We start from the raw sequence: 17008 nt of genomic DNA on the forward strand, positions 1-17008 counted from the left end.
TTCGATCGTCCCAAGCAGGCCCCCAGGTGTGATATCTTGGACAATACACGAGTGAGATCAGTGCGGCCTTGAATCGCACAATATAATATTTTTCGGTTGCTATGATCAATCATCCAATGAATTAAATGCCCAGAAAGCCCGAAACAAGATTAGGCTATGAGTGGTATCTCGTTACATAGCTATGTAGAGGGGAAGAGGGATTTTATACACGGGTTGCGCTGCAGGGACTGCTAAAGCAAAAACATGACGCCGATCGCCTTTGCCCCTGGATCCATTCACTGGGGTATAAGATGTAAATATGATGGAGACGAAGATGAGAGTGGAGACTGTAGAATGACGCACGGAAGAAATGCATCTGATAGTCAATCTGGAAAATTCCAGTTTTTGGACTGTCTCGGCCAGTAAAGCAAGAGACGTGGAATGAGAAATAAAAAAAAGTCGCATACGACACTCAATTTCAGAGGTGTCTCTTCGCAAATTGATTAATGGAGTCATTTGAGTGGTTGTTGGGTGGCCTCCAAAAAAAAAAGACGCAGCCGAAGATGAAGGCCTCCTACCTCGAGGGCGTCAACTAAAAGCGCCCACCGCTGGAACGACCATGGCCACCTCTTGTTGTAACCTCGTCTTCGCTACCGCCAGCAAATCCACCCAACAGATTGGCTCCCCAGATGCCGGCGATACCCCACATGCCAATTCGCCAGCCGCGATACAGGCCCTGAATACCCTGGCCTTGCTGTCGCTTCCGAAGCTGCTGTCGTGATGTACGCTGGCCGAGGAGTTGCTTGGCACGCTCTGTGTCGGACGGTGTCGGGCTGACACCCTCCTCATAAACGACATGCCACATTGTGCCAATGATACCGCGGTATGTGCGCGGTGTAGGGACGATAGTTTCCACATCGGACGCATCAATAGATGCTGCACTGATGCTACCTCCTGAGGACTTCTGTCGCAGACTCAAGGATGTGTATGTGGCGATCTGGGCGCGGCGGAGCACGGTCTCGAGTGGGAATCGAACAGCGAGTTCAAGTCCCGAACTAAGGAAGGCACAGAGGTTCCATGCGTTGGGGTTTAGAAGAGGGTCAATGGACAGGTAGGATTTGAGGAAGAGTGGTGTCGAGGTCATAATGAGGTTGGGAAGACTTGAATGAAGTATGGTGATTGGGACGAGATGCGAAGGGATCGTGCAATTGGGTGTAGGAAGCTGGCGGATAGCTCGGACGAGTGACCCTGGCCCATGGGTTGCTGGTGTGAGCATCAGGAATGTACGAGCGGTATCGATAGGAGCTAGAATCAGGGCCGATAGCGATGATGAAATGAACGACAGGACCAGCGTTGCTAGAGGGGACGAGGCCGTCAAAATGTCCGCTGTCATCGACGAAGAAAGGTCTTCCTCTGGCAAGCCAACAATCGCCGAAAGAAGACTACGGATGAAAGTGTTCAACGTCGGCAGGAGAAGTGAGTGGATGAATGTAGCGTTAGAGGACTTCCATAGTGAGGTTGGGCCGCTGGAGGACCACAGCTGAGATAGAACTTCGGTCAGGGAGTTCGAATCCTTGAGAGTCAAGACATGTTTGGGCTGTATAGCAGACTCTGGTCGAATATAGCCACTACGGTCGGTGACGTGGCGGCGTGATTTCCGAGATCGAGGTGTATTCGGCGTCGGCGTTGGAGGGGCCGTTGAGGTGAAGTAACTGGTTTCATCATCGGATGATTCTGATTCCTACACAGAATGCCGTTAGTCCTTTTGTCGTGGATTTCAATACAAATTTATGTCAGCTGTAGAAATCAGTCTTACCGAATCATAAGAGCTTCCCTCAGCAGCCGGTGTTGTGTTCCGCTCCCGCTGCTCGTCAGTGGCGTCTGATACGACATACACTTGCAAGATGGTTTTGGCGACGTCGAACGGCTGTGCGGTAAGAACCTTGGTGTAGCGAACAAGTGCCCGGTTCAAGGCATCACGGACCCAGTCAGACACAGAGGGCGAAGCTTCCAGGTAATCGGCATAGTCCAAGTCCGGCATGAGATCACGCGCTGTGCTGCCGAACACCTGGGCCGATGACGGCGACGCCACTTCGGGGGGTGCATTTGAAGCGGGCGATAAGCCAGACGGGGGGATATAGTAAGGCCGCAAGGGATTGATCCCTTCACGAGACGACATAATGTGATGTTGGTCGGAGTTAAAGAGTCGGGGAAAGAAGAACGGGAGGAGTGGAATGTCCGAACGCCCAAGCTTTGTCAGTCTTTTTTTTTCCTCCGCGGCCATTGGACGATCATTGCTCACTCTTCCCATCTTCCCCCGGAATCTGTTTTTCTTTTTCTGTTGGCTTTCAAAGTCCGTTTAATTCATTTACATTTCTTTCCAACATGGTTTTCTGGCGAGAAGTTGGCCAGCAATTGCGCCATGTACCTAAGGCTGGGGATATCTGTTTGACTCAATCGCGGAGATGCCTGAGCTATTCAAGATCATGGAGAAACACTGGAATCACAACACACCCTCGGTCCGAGATCAATGCACGGAAAAGCCTTCAATCACCTTGGCACGGATATAATACAGCTCGGCGGGCTTTCTCCGTGACTGCACAAGCTGCGCATGGTCATATCACGCCCCCAAAGGCCGGGGAAGAGTAAGCCCTCCAGGTTGCATGCCTCTTTGCGCTCGCGCGCTACTACGCCGCATGCTAAATGACTCTGTAGAATCAATGTGACCTTCATCGACAAGGATGGTACCGAAGTAAAGCTCCAGGTTGCCGAAGGCGATAACCTCCTCGACATCGCACAGGCAAATGACCTTGAAATGGAAGGTGAGTTGAGCCGATATCATGCTGCTTCAATCCCCAATCTCTAACTCCATTCATAGGTGCATGTGGAGGATCCTGTGCCTGTTCAACGTGCCATGTGATTGTGGATGACCCGGACACCTTCGATAAAATGGAAGAGCCATCGGATGACGAGAACGACATGTTGGATCTGGCTTTCGGGCTTACAGAGACATCTCGGTTGGGCTGCCAGGTAATCATGACCAAGGATCTTGACGGATTGGTTGTGCGATTGCCCTCCATGACACGGAATCTCCAAGCAAGCGACTTCGAGTCGAAATAAAGACACGAGCGGAAACCCCATGACGGGCTGTCTGAATCTTGAATACCCTCTCAAACTATCTGGACACAGCTGGACACAGCGGGGGTTTAGGGTCTTATTTCGACACCAAATAGGATTTTGTACTGTATATTCATCTAGTAGACTTGCGTAGTATCGCAAAATGAAAATCTCCTATACTTTTAATCAAACAAGACTCTCCACATGAGCAATTCTATTACAATGCAGAAAAGAATATATAACAATAAAAGGTCTCCCAACGCCAGAAAACATGCCATGGGTAATCGTAGATCCAGCTCATGCCTCTTCGATGTTTAAAGGCTTTCCCTTCTTTCCATTGATCAATTCAAGGAATCCTTGCTTGCTGACCTCGTTGGCAGCTTTCTCCCGCTCTCCCATACCAATTGTACCCTTCTTGCGCTCATCCTTAGCCGCCTCCTCTCCCCGAACTTGGGCCGCGCGAACAGCATTGAACAGCTTCACGACACCACGCTGCGCCATCTTGCGCACACGCTTCTCCTCCTCGGCGACGGGACCGGCAATTCCTCGCTTGATACCCATCACATCACGAATGCGGCCGCGATCCAATTCCTCTTTCTTCTCAGCGCGCATCTTAGCCCGAGCGGCGTTGTCAAGCTTCTCATCTGCAGCCTCGTTCACCAGCTTTGCGGCATATGAGCTTCGCGAGAGAACGGGATCAGCCCGTGCGGAGGTAGGAAGTTTTGTGGACAGAATTTTTGAGATGGAGGTTGAGAATGCGGCAGGGTCGTTGCGCTTGGGGATGGCTCGGCCGCGATTGGCACCTGTGGGCTTGCCAGCCGGGGAGTCGGAAAGATCATCTTCGTCGGATCCGTCCGATCCAGAGGCGTCGCTTTCGTCGTCATCGTTCTCGAGGTCTGCATCATCCAGCTCGATCTCCTCGTCAACATCGGAGTCTGCATCTTCCATCTCAATCTCCTCGGCGACATTGGAGTCTGAGTCGCTAGTGTCTGATTTTTTCGATTCCGGTGCAGGTACTTCTTTTTGGGTCTTTGCCTTCTTCATACGAAGATCGAGAGCCGATGGCTTGGCCACTTTGACACCTCCTTCTTCGGCGTCTGAGTCTTCAAGGCTGACAGGGTTGAAGTCCCCATCTTCTTCTTCATCTTCGGAGCTGCTGTGATAGAAGCGCTGCTTGACGAACTTCTTCTTGCGGCCTGTGTTACCCTTGAGGCCATCAAGGACCTTGCGTTTCTTTGAAAAAGTAGGAGGCATTGTCACAAAAAAATAATGTAATAATGCAAGTAAAGAAGAAAGTCGCGATACTGATCCAAAAGCATATCACAACTTTTTTTTGGGGCGGTGAGAAACCATCGGCTCTCCGATTGGCCCCTCCACATCGCCTCTCTGGTCTTCCAATGGGCTTCACCTCACCCCTCCTCCATCGTGGACTCATAGACTACAGTCTAATTTGGACTTTTTTTTCTAATTGTTTACTTCTACGCACATACTCACCATGGTTCTCCAAGACCTTGGGCGGCGAATCAATTCCGCCGTCAATGACCTGACGAGGTCCAATAACCTCGATGAGAAGGTATGCAATGTGTTCTCCAGTGTGGCCCACAAGCCAGCCCGCTAATACTATAACAGGCCTTCGATGACATGCTCAAGGAAATTTGCGCCGCTCTCCTCTCCGCCGATGTCAACGTCCGCCTCGTAGGAACACTACGCAAATCGATTAAGACCAGCGTGAACTTCGCCTCGCTCCCAGCCGCAGTGAACAAGAAGCGACTGATCCAGAAGACTGTCTTCGACGAGCTCGTCAAGCTGGTGGATCCTCGTGCAGACTCATTCCGGCCGAAGAAGGGCCGCTCCAATGTGATCATGTTCGTCGGTTTGCAGGGTGCGGGTAAGACAACAACGTGTACGAAGCTAGCCCGGCACTACCAAACGCGAGGATTCAAGACAGCACTGGTCTGCGCGGATACCTTCCGTGCTGGTGCTTTTGATCAGCTGAAGCAGAACGCTACCAAGGCCAAGATCCCATACTATGGTAGTCTAACACAGACTGATCCTGCTGTCGTGGCCGCAGAGGGTGTGGCCAAGTTTAAGAAGGAGCGTTTCGATATCATCATCGTCGATACCAGTGGTCGCCATCGACAGGAGGAGGAGCTTTTTACGGAAATGACACAAATTCAAGAAGCCGTGACGCCAGACCAGACCATTCTCGTGCTTGACAGTACAATTGGTCAATCTGCCGAGGCTCAGTCCGCGGCGTTCAAGGCAACAGCAGACTTTGGAGCTATTATTATCACCAAGACCGACGGTCATGCCGCCGGTGGTGGTGCCATTTCTGCCGTCGCCGCTACGCATACTCCCATTATCTTCCTTGGTACCGGTGAGCACATGATGGACCTGGAGCGGTTTGAGCCCCGTGCGTTCGTTCAAAAGCTACTAGGCATGGGCGATGTCGCCGGGCTGGTCGAGCATGTTCAGGCCATGACGAAGGATTCCGCAGGTGCCAAGGAAACATACAAGCACATTGCGGAAGGTATCTACACTCTGCGCGATTTCCGCGAGAACATCACATCGATTATGAAGATGGGCCCACTGTCTAAGTTGTCCGGTATGATCCCAGGCCTCTCCAACATGACCCAGGGTCTGGATGACGAGGATGGCTCACTGAAGCTGCGCCGCATGGTCTACATCTTCGACAGTATGACTGTAGCCGAGCTAGATGGCGATGGCAAGAACTTCGTCGAGCAGCCTAGCCGCATGGTCCGCATTGCGCACGGTAGTGGAACCACCGTCCGTGAGGTTGAGGACCTGCTCTCCCAGCATCGCATGATGGCCGGCATGGCCAAGCGTGTTGGCGGCCAGAAGAAGCAGATGCAGCAAGCTCAGAACATGATGAAGGGCGGGAACAAGAATCAGCAGATGGCTGCCATGCAGAAGCGTATGGCCTCCATGGGTGGCGCTGCCGGCGGTGGGGGTATGCCTGGTATGCCTGACATGGCCAAGATGATGCAGATGATGGGAGGTGGTGGTGGCGGCATGCCTGATATGCAGAGCCTAATGAGCCAAATGGGTGGGTTGATGGGTGGAATGGGAGGTGGTGGTGGACGTGGAAGAGGACGTTAAACTCGGCCTTTGATCATCTTCTTGTCCCTTTCCTGCCTTTTTGTACTTTCCGTATTCAATCTGCTGGCTCATCAACTTAGCATCTGGGCTGGTGTTTGGCGTTTTCTTGCTCTTCACTTTATGTGCAACCCCTGTACACGAGAACAAATTTGGTAATGAGCCTATCACCATCACACATACCATCCTGAAAAAGGAATCATATCTCCTTCTCAGTCTACATCTCGAATTACGGACAAAGGCGAATTGCAAGGTGGTACTATCGTTTCAGTCATAAAAAAATCACGTTGTACACATAACCCTCCAAAACAAACGCCCCTAAAATCCGTCCGTCTAATGAAACGAGAGAATCGAGATCGAAACTAAAATGACCACCAGATCAACAACTGACCATGTTCATAGCGGCCAGCAGACTCTGCACCAGGCGAACCCAGTGAGATCAAATGAGAATCAACATGTCATGCTTTTGGGTTCAGAAACAGAGAATAAATCGAGCCATCTGAATATTGATGAAGCCCAGATCGATTCCCTGTAGGAAGGAAGTTCGAAGTGGACAGGAAGGATATCAAACAAGTCCGTATGATGGTACATGGAGCGCCCGGGAGAGGAGCGGGTATGGGTATCAAAGGTGTCCTTGCGGTGAAGGACCAGGAAAAACGCAGAAGGGAACCCGGACGCGTGAGATCCATAATGAGGATTGTTTATTTCTCGGCGAAGCGACGGTCAAAGTATCGCAGCACACCCATGACACTTGCGGCCTCAACTTCCATGGCAGCACGGCTGTCTGGCGGGGCGAGGTCACGGGGATTGGGGAGTGTGTGAAGCTTCGGCAGCCAGGCTGAGATGTCATCGCTGGCGCGGGAAAAGTTCGGGTGGCGGGACAGCGTAGTGAAGGCATCCGCACAGCTCAGTGTTAGTTCGGAGGGCGGAGCGGGCTTGGGTGCGGGAGGTTTCGAAGGCACGGAGGCGTTCTTACGCGGGTTGGACGCGGTGGCGGGGGCATCTTTTGACATGCAGCATCCGCCGTCCCTTCCTGCGCCTCCGCAGCAGCCTCCTCCCGATGGAGTTCCGCTCGCTGACCGGGAGGCTGCCAACGTCTTGCAAAAAAGAGTGCTTCGGGGGTCGGCAAGACACTGGGCGCAGGTGCCTGGCCCATTGGCACAGGGGTTGGTCGCTTGGCTAATGGGTGGGAGGACCACTTCGGAGCGGACGTCTCCCTCGGATGGGGGCGGGGTGAACTGAGAGATGGACTGAATTGGTGCGAGACGGTTGGTCTCAAATGTGTTGGCGTTGCGTACACGCTGCTGCTCCTGTGCGGCCATCTCGGCGCAGATACAGGGAGTGCCGTCCTGGCAGAACCCGCAGGGATCAACGGGTGGTGAGGAGACATCCTGGTCGTGAGACTGGGTTGGAACGCTGGAGAACTGAGCTGTGAAATCTATTTCCATCTCTTCTGGGTCGGGTTTGATGTGAGGGTCTCTATGGTCGCGTTCCGGGCTGCCTACGCCATGAGGCGGGTGCCTGGCACGAGAAGACTCATGGGTATCCATTGGCATGCCGAACGCATCTTCAATGCACTGGCAGTGGGCGTTGGAGCAGTTGTTGCACCCCAGAGGTAAACTCATGTGTCCATCGTCCTTGTTACGTTCAGTAATAGTGGGCTGGACATCCTCCATTCGGGAGCTTTTGGTCTTGCGGGGTGGCAAGGGCACAGAGTCCGGAATGGGCGCGGCCCTGCTAACGTTCGGGCCAGCAAAAGATGACCGGAATTCCTTTACAATGGCTTCCTTTGCGCTGCGCTCAATCGATACTTCCTTCTCCAAGGCGTGGCATCGGTCACGCCACCAACCCATCTCCTCGCGGCACTGATCAACTTCGCCGGAGAGGTTCTCTATTTGCTGCTGGAGTGAGGCGACCTGAACATCGTGACTGTCTTCCAATTCCTTCATTTGCTCTTCCAGTTCACTAACTCGAGCGGCCCGGCGCTCACGGAATGCTCGTTGAGCTGCTCGGTTCTGCGCCTTGCGTTTGGTTGGCGGTGTATCCGTAGCTGGCTTACGACCAGGTTTGGGACGTGGTGGGATAACCCATTCTCTTGAGGTGATGGAGCCGGGTGTACCCGGTCCTGGAGATGGGGCTACAGAGGGCCTGGCGGCCAGCGTGGGCGCTGGTGCGAGGGCTAATGTAGGAACTCCGGCTGGAGCAGGTGTCATGGACACCCCACTGGCCATTTTGACACCAAATTGATGTTCAAGTACTGTGTTGGAGGTCAGTTGGGAACAAGTAGTCGGACGTGGTCGGGGCACACGCACGAGCCGTTTCTCGGTCGGAAGAGCGGAAGTGTGCTCATATGAGCCGATAAGCGAGAAAGACTAGTTGGAGAGGAAGACAGAGTAGGCTTTCTTTCAAACTTTGTCCTATACCAAATAATCCGACAGGAGATGGACAAAAATCTTGTAGAAGGGATACAGAGAAGAGAGAATTAGAATGTGAAGGGAGGGGGAAATCCGAGAAAAAGTGATGATCAGATTAGATTATGTGCTCACATGATTCCGGTTTCGGACATTGAGCTTTTCGGCTGCATATGTAGTTTTACCAGTAAGTGTTCTTTGCTCTTCTTTTTTTCTTTTTCTGCTAATTTGCCATTGGCTCATTTACTGTTTTGCTAAACCTAATCCCGAAAGGATCCTCTTCGAAATTTTTATCTGATCCGAGAATCCCCTAGTGGAGATGGTTCCGAGAAAGCGTTGGTGGACTGACGCAACATTCTTTTCTGATATGTCTTCTGATTTTCTTCACTAACTGCATTATTGTTCCTTAGGCACAGCTTGAGTTAGCCCCATTGCTTGGAATGGCATAGAGAGGATTGCAATAGCGAATAAACTCATCACAATTCCCAATTGCATAACATGCTGAGAACTCCTTATGCAGCTCACCGTTGACCCGCCTGATCGTCGATGACTCAAAAGCATGCGACACGGATCAGAATTCTCCAGTGAAAGTAAAATTTGCTTGAGTGGAGTGTCTTGCCAATCCATTGACCATGGATGAGCAAGACTCCCCTACTCCCGGTCAGCAGCTATTACCTAGCAGAAACGGCAATTGAGCCAATGAGAACGTGCCAATGCGCAAAAGAACTTTTTCAGAACTCATTCCCAGCGGTGAGAATATGGATCGGCATGGGAATCGAGTTCCGTACGGCCGTTCTCGGTGTCTATGATCTTATCTGATGGCACTAACGCTCCTCTTTGCGTGCAATCCAAGGTTTGAACTGGAGACTGGCAAATTTGCCTCGCTCTAATTTCTTGCTGGGTGTGTTTTTCGTTTCCTATCTGGGTGATTGGGTCGACTTTTTGGAAGTTGGTGGTTGGGACCCCCACACAGCAGATTCTTATCAATCAGTGACCCAACCTCACTCCTAGCGAGAGCCGAACAGCGGAAGTTTCACACCATTGCTCGGCTTAAAGAAAATCATCAGTTAGTCACAGCCAGAGGTGTTTGTGACGTGCGTATGCAGGGATAGACAGTGAAAAAAAGTGGAATGTGTGGAAAGAACTCGCCGCCATTGGGCACACTTTTTTCCATAGCGTTTAGAGGTCCATCTTCGGCGATCCGAATCAGTGATCCACTATACTCGGTAATATTCTTTCGGTGTATAGTAAATCGGGTAGTGTAAACCGAGATGACGCAGTCCGCAGTTCTCGACACAATTGAAACCCCCCTCCCCCTTCTGCTGATTCGATCAGCAAAGTAGATTGTAGAAGATGGCCGAATTGCAATTTAACCAATAATACCTCCTAGAATGGCTCTAGGGCTTAGCTACATTCGATGTCAATATGCAAAAAACGAGAAGATAATGTATTTCTCTACACTGACGAGATCGAGTTGGCCACTCGGCACTGAAGATTTCCAAGAACCGAGTCTGCCTCACAACTCCGTTAATCGAGGAGCCCCATCCGCTGGAGGAGCAGAGTACTTGGTCTGCACGAAGACCTTTTGCATGCCCATCTCTCGCTTACTGAAAATCGCGTACAATTTCTCCATGTCTTCCAAACGAACCCGATGTGTCACCATATCCAGCGGGTTGATATCGTTATGCTGAATGAGATCCATGAGGTGCTTCCAATATTTGTGCACAGGGGCCTGGCCATTGCCCATAAGATGAACACCTGTCTGCATCAAAGCCCCAATATTAAAGTGATTCGTCTGGGCATGATTTGTTAGATAATTCACTCTTCTAAGGACAGGTGAACTCACGAATCCGGCATAAACACCAGTCACCCCAACATGGCCAAATGGGCGAACGGCTGTGATCATCTCATTCAGCAACTCTGAAGTATCCGTCTCCATTCCAAGTAGCTGCTCGAAGTAATGTGCCCAGCCTTTGGCATATTCACCTGCTGCACACTCCAAAGCAACATCGGGTCCGCCCTCGACCATTTTTTGCAGCTGCGATGTAACCGACTCGCCTCTGGGCAGGTCAGTGAAGTTAATTGTCTCAACCATTGGCACTTTAGTCTTCACGAAGTCCAATCGCCATGCACCGTCACCTCCGTCGATAAGGATGACGCGACTAGCTCCATGGAAGAAGCTGAACTGTGCACACATCTGCCCGATCGGTCCGGCTCCCCAGATCGCCACAACATCTCCTTTCTTCACTCCGGTGTCGACCACGCAGTGCCATGATGTCGCTATGACATCTGAGACATAAAGTGCCTTCTCATCTGGTACTTCGGCTGGAATGGAAAGTAGATTGACATCACCGTATGGAACTCGAATGTACTCGGCCTGGCCACCTGCGAACCCACCTGTGAAATGGGAATAGCCAAACATGCCTGTCTCCAATTTAGTATCAATTTCGCTCGGGGCAAGGTGAAGTGCCTATTGGTCACTCTGCTCAACCTACCTGCAGTTCGTTTTCCATACAAGGCATTGGTCAGAGTGTTCTCGTTTGTCCTGTCACATTGGGAATAGTACTCTCTCCGACAATTCCTGCAATCTCCACAAGCAATCGGAAAAGAGACAACAACTCGTTCTCCGACTTTGACCTTCTTTGACTCGGGCCCTACACTGTCCACAACTCCACAGCACTCATGGCCAAGCACGTCTCCTTTTTCCATCTGAGGAATGGCCCCTTTGACCGGCACAATCGTGTCAGTCTGTTTGCTCACTCGGATTGTGGGATTATCTTCATACCGTGATACAGGTGAAGATCGCTACCGCAAATGGTGCTCCCTGTCACCTTGACAATCACATCTCCGGGGTCGATCACCCGCGGCTTCGGCATTTCCACTGATCACATTGATCAACAGTGTACAAAAGGCTTGAACTGACAATTGGCTCTCTCGCTTACCAACTTTGATTCGGTTCTTCCCTTGCCAGGTAGTAGCCTTGATCATCTCTCCGGTCTCCACCCCATGTTCATTGTCGTAGCTGGACACATCGGTGGTGACTGTTGCATTATCACCGTGGCCGAGAATCTTTTCCACCAGGTTTGCTGCCTGGGCCATCGCCATTTTGAAGGTATTTGGGGATATTTATGATTGGGGAAGGGTTAATTTATGCGTTGGAGGATTAATGGGAACTTCCAGCACGCCTTTATAATCAGATCCGCAGTTATCCTTGTGGTGTTCCTTGCTCATGTATTGCAAATGTTGAAACTCCAGTTTTGGGGGCTTTTCCTGACATCACCATGATGTCGGGGGTGCGTCAAGCAATGATATTTCCCATTTGAGAAATATATGATAAATTTTCCTGCATAGGTAGCATCAAATCTCGAATAACATGAGGGCCTTCCACTTAGGGTTAAGAACCCAGATGTATGGTCCTCGGGAGTAGTAAAATGCTCCTCGGGAAGGGTTCAACCGTCGCTTCAAGACAATCCATGATATTTTATCTTGGTATCGATGCGCAGCACCTTAGATACAAATCTAATGACTCGTTTTTCTAGTCAATTCTTCGAAGTATCATCCAGACCTTTGAGAGTTAGTCGTGCGCAACAAGCTTCGAATATATCTCGGAGTCAATTCTAAGAGACGAGTATATTTTCTGAGCATTTCAAGATTGCTTGGCATTTAGGTCTCTCCAGTACAAATCGCATGAGAACATTCAAAGGCAATATTAATTACTTTCTGACTCAAGAGGTTGTCTTCCCGGCAGATTCATATACAATCGATCTGATAGCAAATGGCGTCATCGGGCTTTCGATGTGTGCGATTCGCAGCTCCGAACTAAGCATTTACCAAGCCAAAATATGTTATGCCGAGGTCTGTGATTTTCTTTCACTCCTTCATACATTTTCTTATAAAATACATCAATTGACTGGTTATCTACTTATTTAAGCAGTAAAAAATGAACATGTACGGAGTAGTCACGTCAAACACCTCCAGTCCACCTGGTCTGGGCTGTACACCTGTTATCAGTAGACCAGACTCGGCGATAAGCAAGGGGGATCAGGTACCAGCCCCCGTCGGGACTCCGCCTTCCCCTCACGATTTGTCTCCTCCAACTCTTCCTCTTCCCTCTATAATCCACTTCCATTCACAAATATGACTAGAAAATACAGCTCCACCCAAGGCCTCGATATGCCATGGGCTTCACAAATCTCCGCCCAGCTGCCCAATTCGTTCATGCCTGTACCTGCAGCACAGCCAGTCCGAGTTCAGCAATCGATCAGCGATGAGCCCGTCCACCCCGAGGATTACTCAAAGCCATACTGCGAGTTTATGACATCCAATCCCACCATTTTCCACGCCGTCAAATCCTTCTCCAAGCAGCTCGAAGACCATGGCTACAAGTACCTCTCCGAGCGAGCGGTGTGGACATCTGAGCTAAAACGAGGTGGAAAGTTCTACACTTCCCGCAACGGCAGTTCCTTGATCGCATTCAACATAGGCTCCAAATATGAGAGTGGAAATGGCGTGGCTATCGTTGCTGGCCACGTCGATGCTTTGACTGCCAAGTTGAAGCCGGTGTCCAAGCTACCGAACAAAGCAGGCTTCCAGCAGCTCGGCGTTGCCCCGTACGCCGGTGGTCTCGGCAATACTTGGTGGGATCGTGATCTTGGTATCGGTGGTCGCGTGCTCGTCCGCGATCCGGAAACTGGCAAGGTGGAGACTAGACTTGTCAAGCTTGACTGGCCTATTGCTCGTGTGCCTACCCTCGCTCCCCATTTTGGTTCTCCTGCGAATGGCCCGTTCAACCCGGAAACTCAAATGGTCCCCGTCATCGGAATCGATAACTCTGATTTGTTTGAACATTCCAAGATCGAGTCAAGCAATGTCAAGTTTGGCACATTCACCTCGACCCAGCCTGAGAAGCTCGTGAAGATTATCTCCAAGGAGCTTGGCATCACAGACTACAGCACTATCGTAAACTGGGAATTGGAACTCTTTGATACCCAGCCCGCTCAACTAGGTGGCCTGGAGAAGGACATGATCTTCGCCGGTCGCATTGATGACAAGCTTTGCTGTTATGCTGCACAGGAAGCGCTAATTGCTTCCTCGGACAGCACATCGACCGGAACCGTGAAGATGGTTGGTATGTTCGACGATGAAGAGATTGGCAGTTTGCTCCGCCAAGGTGCTCGTTCAAACTTTATGAGCAGCGTGATTGAGCGAATTGCCGAGGCATTCGCGAAGGGCAACTATGGCCCAAGTCTCCTTTCCCAGACAGTGGCCAACAGCTTCCTGGTGTCATCAGATGTCATCCATGCAGTAAACCCGAACTTCCTTAATGTATACCTGGAGAATCACGCGCCCCGCCTCAATGTTGGCGTGGCAGTCTCTGCCGACTCGAACGGCCACATGACTACCGACAGCGTCAGTGAAGCCGTCATCAGGCGAGTTGCAGAGCGCTGTGGGTCAACCCTGCAGGTCTTCCAGATTCGCAATGACTCTCGCAGCGGTGGGACTATTGGGCCCATGACCAGTGCCCAGATTGGTATGAGGGCCATTGACTGCGGTATCCCGCAGCTGAGCATGCACAGTATCCGGGCGACTACTGGAAGCTTGGACCCCGGCTTGGGTGTCAAGTTGTTCAAGGGATTCTTCGATCACTACGAAGAAGTCGACAAGGAGTTTTCCGACTTTTAGATAGATAATTTTGCACTTTGTTCTGGGTCATATGGGGCCCTCTCTTCTTTTCGGGCATGTGTTGGACTGTGGCTTCATCCTGACAATTGCTTTCCCAACTTCCGGTATTAAACTATCTGTTTGATTTGATTGCTGTACTTGCACTATCTATATATCCAAGAACTTCCAAACCTACATTCCAGATTACTATTTTAGAGTGACATGAAAAAGGAAAATGAGGGTACGCCCACGGGGTATCCATGGCCCGACGACCGCCAGGCCCAAAGAGTATGGTGCAGCTGAAAAGAAAACGAAAAGAAAATCGACGGGTATATCACATACTCTAGGCCATCAACTTGGCCGCATTAGCCATTCAAAAACGAGAGGCGCAATTATACAGCAACAGAAACTTAAAACGGCACCCCCGAAGCCGTCGGGAAAGTATGAGGATGCATCATCATATTAGGACGAGGCGCAGAAATCGTCGCAATCCGAGTCAACTTCTTCTCTTCTTCTCTCGTCCAGCGCTTCAGGCTAGATCTGAGCCCGGTACTAGGAACGAGGGCGAGAACACGCTCTGGGTCACCAGCCCCATACTCGTGTTCTTCGCCGGGTGCGCCGAGGGTTGATGCATCACCGTTCCAGTCGGAGTTGCGGTGGGTTGTGTTGCCGTGGGTGGGACTGCTAGCGCTGAAGGTAGTCACCACTCCTGGGAAGATGCGGGCGACAAGAGGTTTCAGGGTTGGTAGACAGGCACATACTATGCCTGTATTGCATTCGATGGCGGACCAGGAGGCGGCACCGACATTGTCGACTGGATTGGGGAGTGTTAGTTTGGTTCCGGGTGTGATTCGTGATAGGGCTGAGTGACATGATACGTACAGGTGGGATCGGATGAATCGGCGATCTTTTTCAAACTGACTAGACGGACAATACTGGTGATACAGACACTGGTAGATGCTATGTTAGTTCAGAGGCGATTGATGTCTGGAATGGTCAACTCACAAGCCACCCAGACCGAACATGATCATCAAGGCGATCTTCTGTTTTCGGGGCAAGTCGACTGCCATCAAAGCCGGGATAGGAATGACCAGGATTGCGATATCGGTTGAGATGTGCATGCTAGCATTGGAGAACCACAATTTTGTCTTGTCTAAACAGAAACCTCCGATTGAAGGGTCCCAGAATTTGGCGACGGGAATACAGTTAAGAAACGCACTGATCACGGCCCATGTGCCGTATACAGCAAGAATAGTGATCATGATCCAACAGATAACGCGCATGCGATGAGTTGGGAAGACTCGCCAGTACTGCATCAGAATCGAGGCTTTGGCGCAGAGGACGGCAGCATTGTAGAAAGGAATAGTGAGCCAGAAGGCCTATTCGGATTGTGTGTTAGACGTTGCATAGAGGGTCGATTTCCCCGCTTAGGGCAAGCTCACCTTCATCTGGCGCTCCAGGATGGCCGGTGGTATATCTTTAATATGTGTCCCAATGCCACTTATGCATTCGACAATGTCGAGACCCATGAAAACATATGAATTTACCTATGCATCCGTATCAATATGTGGCCTTCGAAATCAACCACCAAAACGTACCAGTGCGATGATGACCATCCAGTCATTCGACTCCACTCGCCCAATAAGTCTTACACGAGTATACATCCTCATTGCCACGAAGCATGTTGCCAATACCGTGAACACAACGCTTACAACCAAGGCTCGCTCGCCACTGGAGGACATAACGATGCTGCCATTATCTCGCCTGAAGATTCCATCCCGAGAGTGCATCGAATTCATTGTCAAACGACCTTGTAGCTTTGGAAAAAAAAAAAAAAAAAAGAAGGGATGGCTACTTCCCAAAGAGAAGATTGCCCGGGGAACAGTCCAACTCAGATCAGTAGATGATGTAAATCTAGTATACGACTGAGATAGGACACAAAAGAGTGTTAAGAGAATAATCTCTCCGTCCACTAAGAAGCGGGAATACCATGGGGTTATAGCCGTAATATAATCTTCAGCACATAAACCTGCTACACAGCGTCGCTATAAACAATACAGCCCCAGAAACCAAACGGTCTAGGAAAAAATCCACTATCCCTTTCTGGGAGACAGACATAACCAGTTCCCTAAATGGTCAGCCATTTTATCTCTCTCCTCACTCCTCGGATGAGCGGCCTAGTGCCTTCGACGCGAGACAACATCCCCGTCTGGGAAGCGTGATTGCAGCATCGTGCAGCGCAAGGGGCTACATACAACAAATCGGGTACAGTGTTGGCCTCGGATGGACTCGGTACGTACATTTGCTGCTTCGTAACCACCCTAGTCTATATGATGTTTCTTTGTTAGTTTTTGATTTGCGTTTTTTTTTTCTTTGAACTTGGAAGTGGCTGAGATTTGCATGGGAGTTAATAATGCTTCGCAGGGTTAATCTCCCGCACCTTATTTTGAGACCCTAGAATTACTTCCCCCTTCCATCTAGCTAGCTTTGAATGGCTCAATAATTTCAAGCTATTCTTGTCGATCGCATGACGATCCGCTTGGTTTGCCGTTCCAATCCAGAAAACACTACGGAATACGGAGTACGTAGAGGCTGTTCTTGCCTTCGTCCCATTGACGGATGGCAACTTTATTTCCACAGACTGTCATCAGTTTTTCAGTTACTTGGATGCTATCTACCGTAGTTGAAATTCTGACTCACTTTGAATATGCCATGAGATGAGG

The 17008-nt window shown here is 50.5% G+C and overlaps 9 protein-coding genes across 9 annotated transcripts; 3 read left to right on the plus strand and 6 right to left on the minus strand.

Moving 5' to 3' along the window:
• Positions 1 to 171: 171 nt before the first annotated feature.
• N7500_006775 (uncharacterized protein) lies at positions 172 to 495 on the minus strand (the record flags this gene model as incomplete). The annotated part of the gene is made up of 2 exons (XM_056677919.1): positions 172 to 326; positions 447 to 495. The coding sequence occupies 2 exons, from the start codon at positions 493 to 495 to the stop codon at positions 172 to 174; spliced, it is 204 nt and encodes a 67-aa protein (XP_056532919.1).
• Positions 496 to 571: 76 nt separating this feature from the next.
• N7500_006776 (mitofusin complex protein UGO1) lies at positions 572 to 2158 on the minus strand (the record flags this gene model as incomplete). Its single annotated transcript, XM_056677920.1, has 2 exons — positions 572 to 1720; positions 1796 to 2158. 2 exons carry the CDS (start codon positions 2156 to 2158, stop codon positions 572 to 574), a joined length of 1512 nt encoding a protein of 503 aa, XP_056532920.1.
• Positions 2159 to 2364: 206 nt separating this feature from the next.
• N7500_006777 (ferredoxin family 2Fe-2S iron-sulfur cluster binding protein) lies at positions 2365 to 3099 on the plus strand (the record flags this gene model as incomplete). The annotated part of the gene is made up of 3 exons (XM_056677921.1): positions 2365 to 2624; positions 2695 to 2801; positions 2858 to 3099. The coding sequence occupies 3 exons, from the start codon at positions 2365 to 2367 to the stop codon at positions 3097 to 3099; spliced, it is 609 nt and encodes a 202-aa protein (XP_056532921.1).
• Positions 3100 to 3393: 294 nt separating this feature from the next.
• N7500_006778 (rRNA-processing protein RRP15) lies at positions 3394 to 4350 on the minus strand (the record flags this gene model as incomplete). Its single annotated transcript, XM_056677922.1, has 1 exon — positions 3394 to 4350. The coding sequence occupies one exon, from the start codon at positions 4348 to 4350 to the stop codon at positions 3394 to 3396; it is 957 nt and encodes a 318-aa protein (XP_056532922.1).
• Positions 4351 to 4571: 221 nt separating this feature from the next.
• Positions 4572 to 6216, plus strand: N7500_006779 (RNA-binding signal recognition particle subunit SRP54; the record flags this gene model as incomplete). The annotated part of the gene is made up of 2 exons (XM_056677923.1): positions 4572 to 4669; positions 4726 to 6216. Exons 1-2 carry the CDS (start codon positions 4592 to 4594, stop codon positions 6214 to 6216), a joined length of 1569 nt encoding a protein of 522 aa, XP_056532923.1. The 5' UTR covers positions 4572 to 4591.
• Positions 6217 to 6914: 698 nt separating this feature from the next.
• hapX (bZIP transcription factor HapX) lies at positions 6915 to 8444 on the minus strand (the record flags this gene model as incomplete). Its single annotated transcript, XM_056677924.1, has 1 exon — positions 6915 to 8444. One exon carries the CDS (start codon positions 8442 to 8444, stop codon positions 6915 to 6917), a length of 1530 nt encoding a protein of 509 aa, XP_056532924.1.
• Positions 8445 to 10140: 1696 nt separating this feature from the next.
• N7500_006781 (uncharacterized protein) lies at positions 10141 to 11729 on the minus strand (the record flags this gene model as incomplete). The annotated part of the gene is made up of 5 exons (XM_056677925.1): positions 10141 to 10419; positions 10471 to 11048; positions 11120 to 11169; positions 11385 to 11505; positions 11567 to 11729. The coding sequence occupies 5 exons, from the start codon at positions 11727 to 11729 to the stop codon at positions 10141 to 10143; spliced, it is 1191 nt and encodes a 396-aa protein (XP_056532925.1).
• Positions 11730 to 12761: 1032 nt separating this feature from the next.
• N7500_006782 (M18 family aminopeptidase) lies at positions 12762 to 14306 on the plus strand (the record flags this gene model as incomplete). The annotated part of the gene is made up of 1 exon (XM_056677926.1): positions 12762 to 14306. The coding sequence occupies one exon, from the start codon at positions 12762 to 12764 to the stop codon at positions 14304 to 14306; it is 1545 nt and encodes a 514-aa protein (XP_056532926.1).
• Positions 14307 to 14695: 389 nt separating this feature from the next.
• N7500_006783 (uncharacterized protein) lies at positions 14696 to 16084 on the minus strand (the record flags this gene model as incomplete). Its single annotated transcript, XM_056677927.1, has 5 exons — positions 14696 to 15099; positions 15168 to 15235; positions 15291 to 15664; positions 15728 to 15832; positions 15884 to 16084. 5 exons carry the CDS (start codon positions 16082 to 16084, stop codon positions 14696 to 14698), a joined length of 1152 nt encoding a protein of 383 aa, XP_056532927.1.
• Positions 16085 to 17008: the final 924 nt, after the last annotated feature.

The sequence above is a fragment of the Penicillium coprophilum genome (genome assembly GCF_028826855.1).
Source record: "Penicillium coprophilum strain IBT 35676 chromosome Unknown utg000004l_segment0_segment0, whole genome shotgun sequence".
Taxonomy (NCBI): Eukaryota; Fungi; Ascomycota; class Eurotiomycetes; order Eurotiales; family Aspergillaceae; genus Penicillium; species Penicillium coprophilum.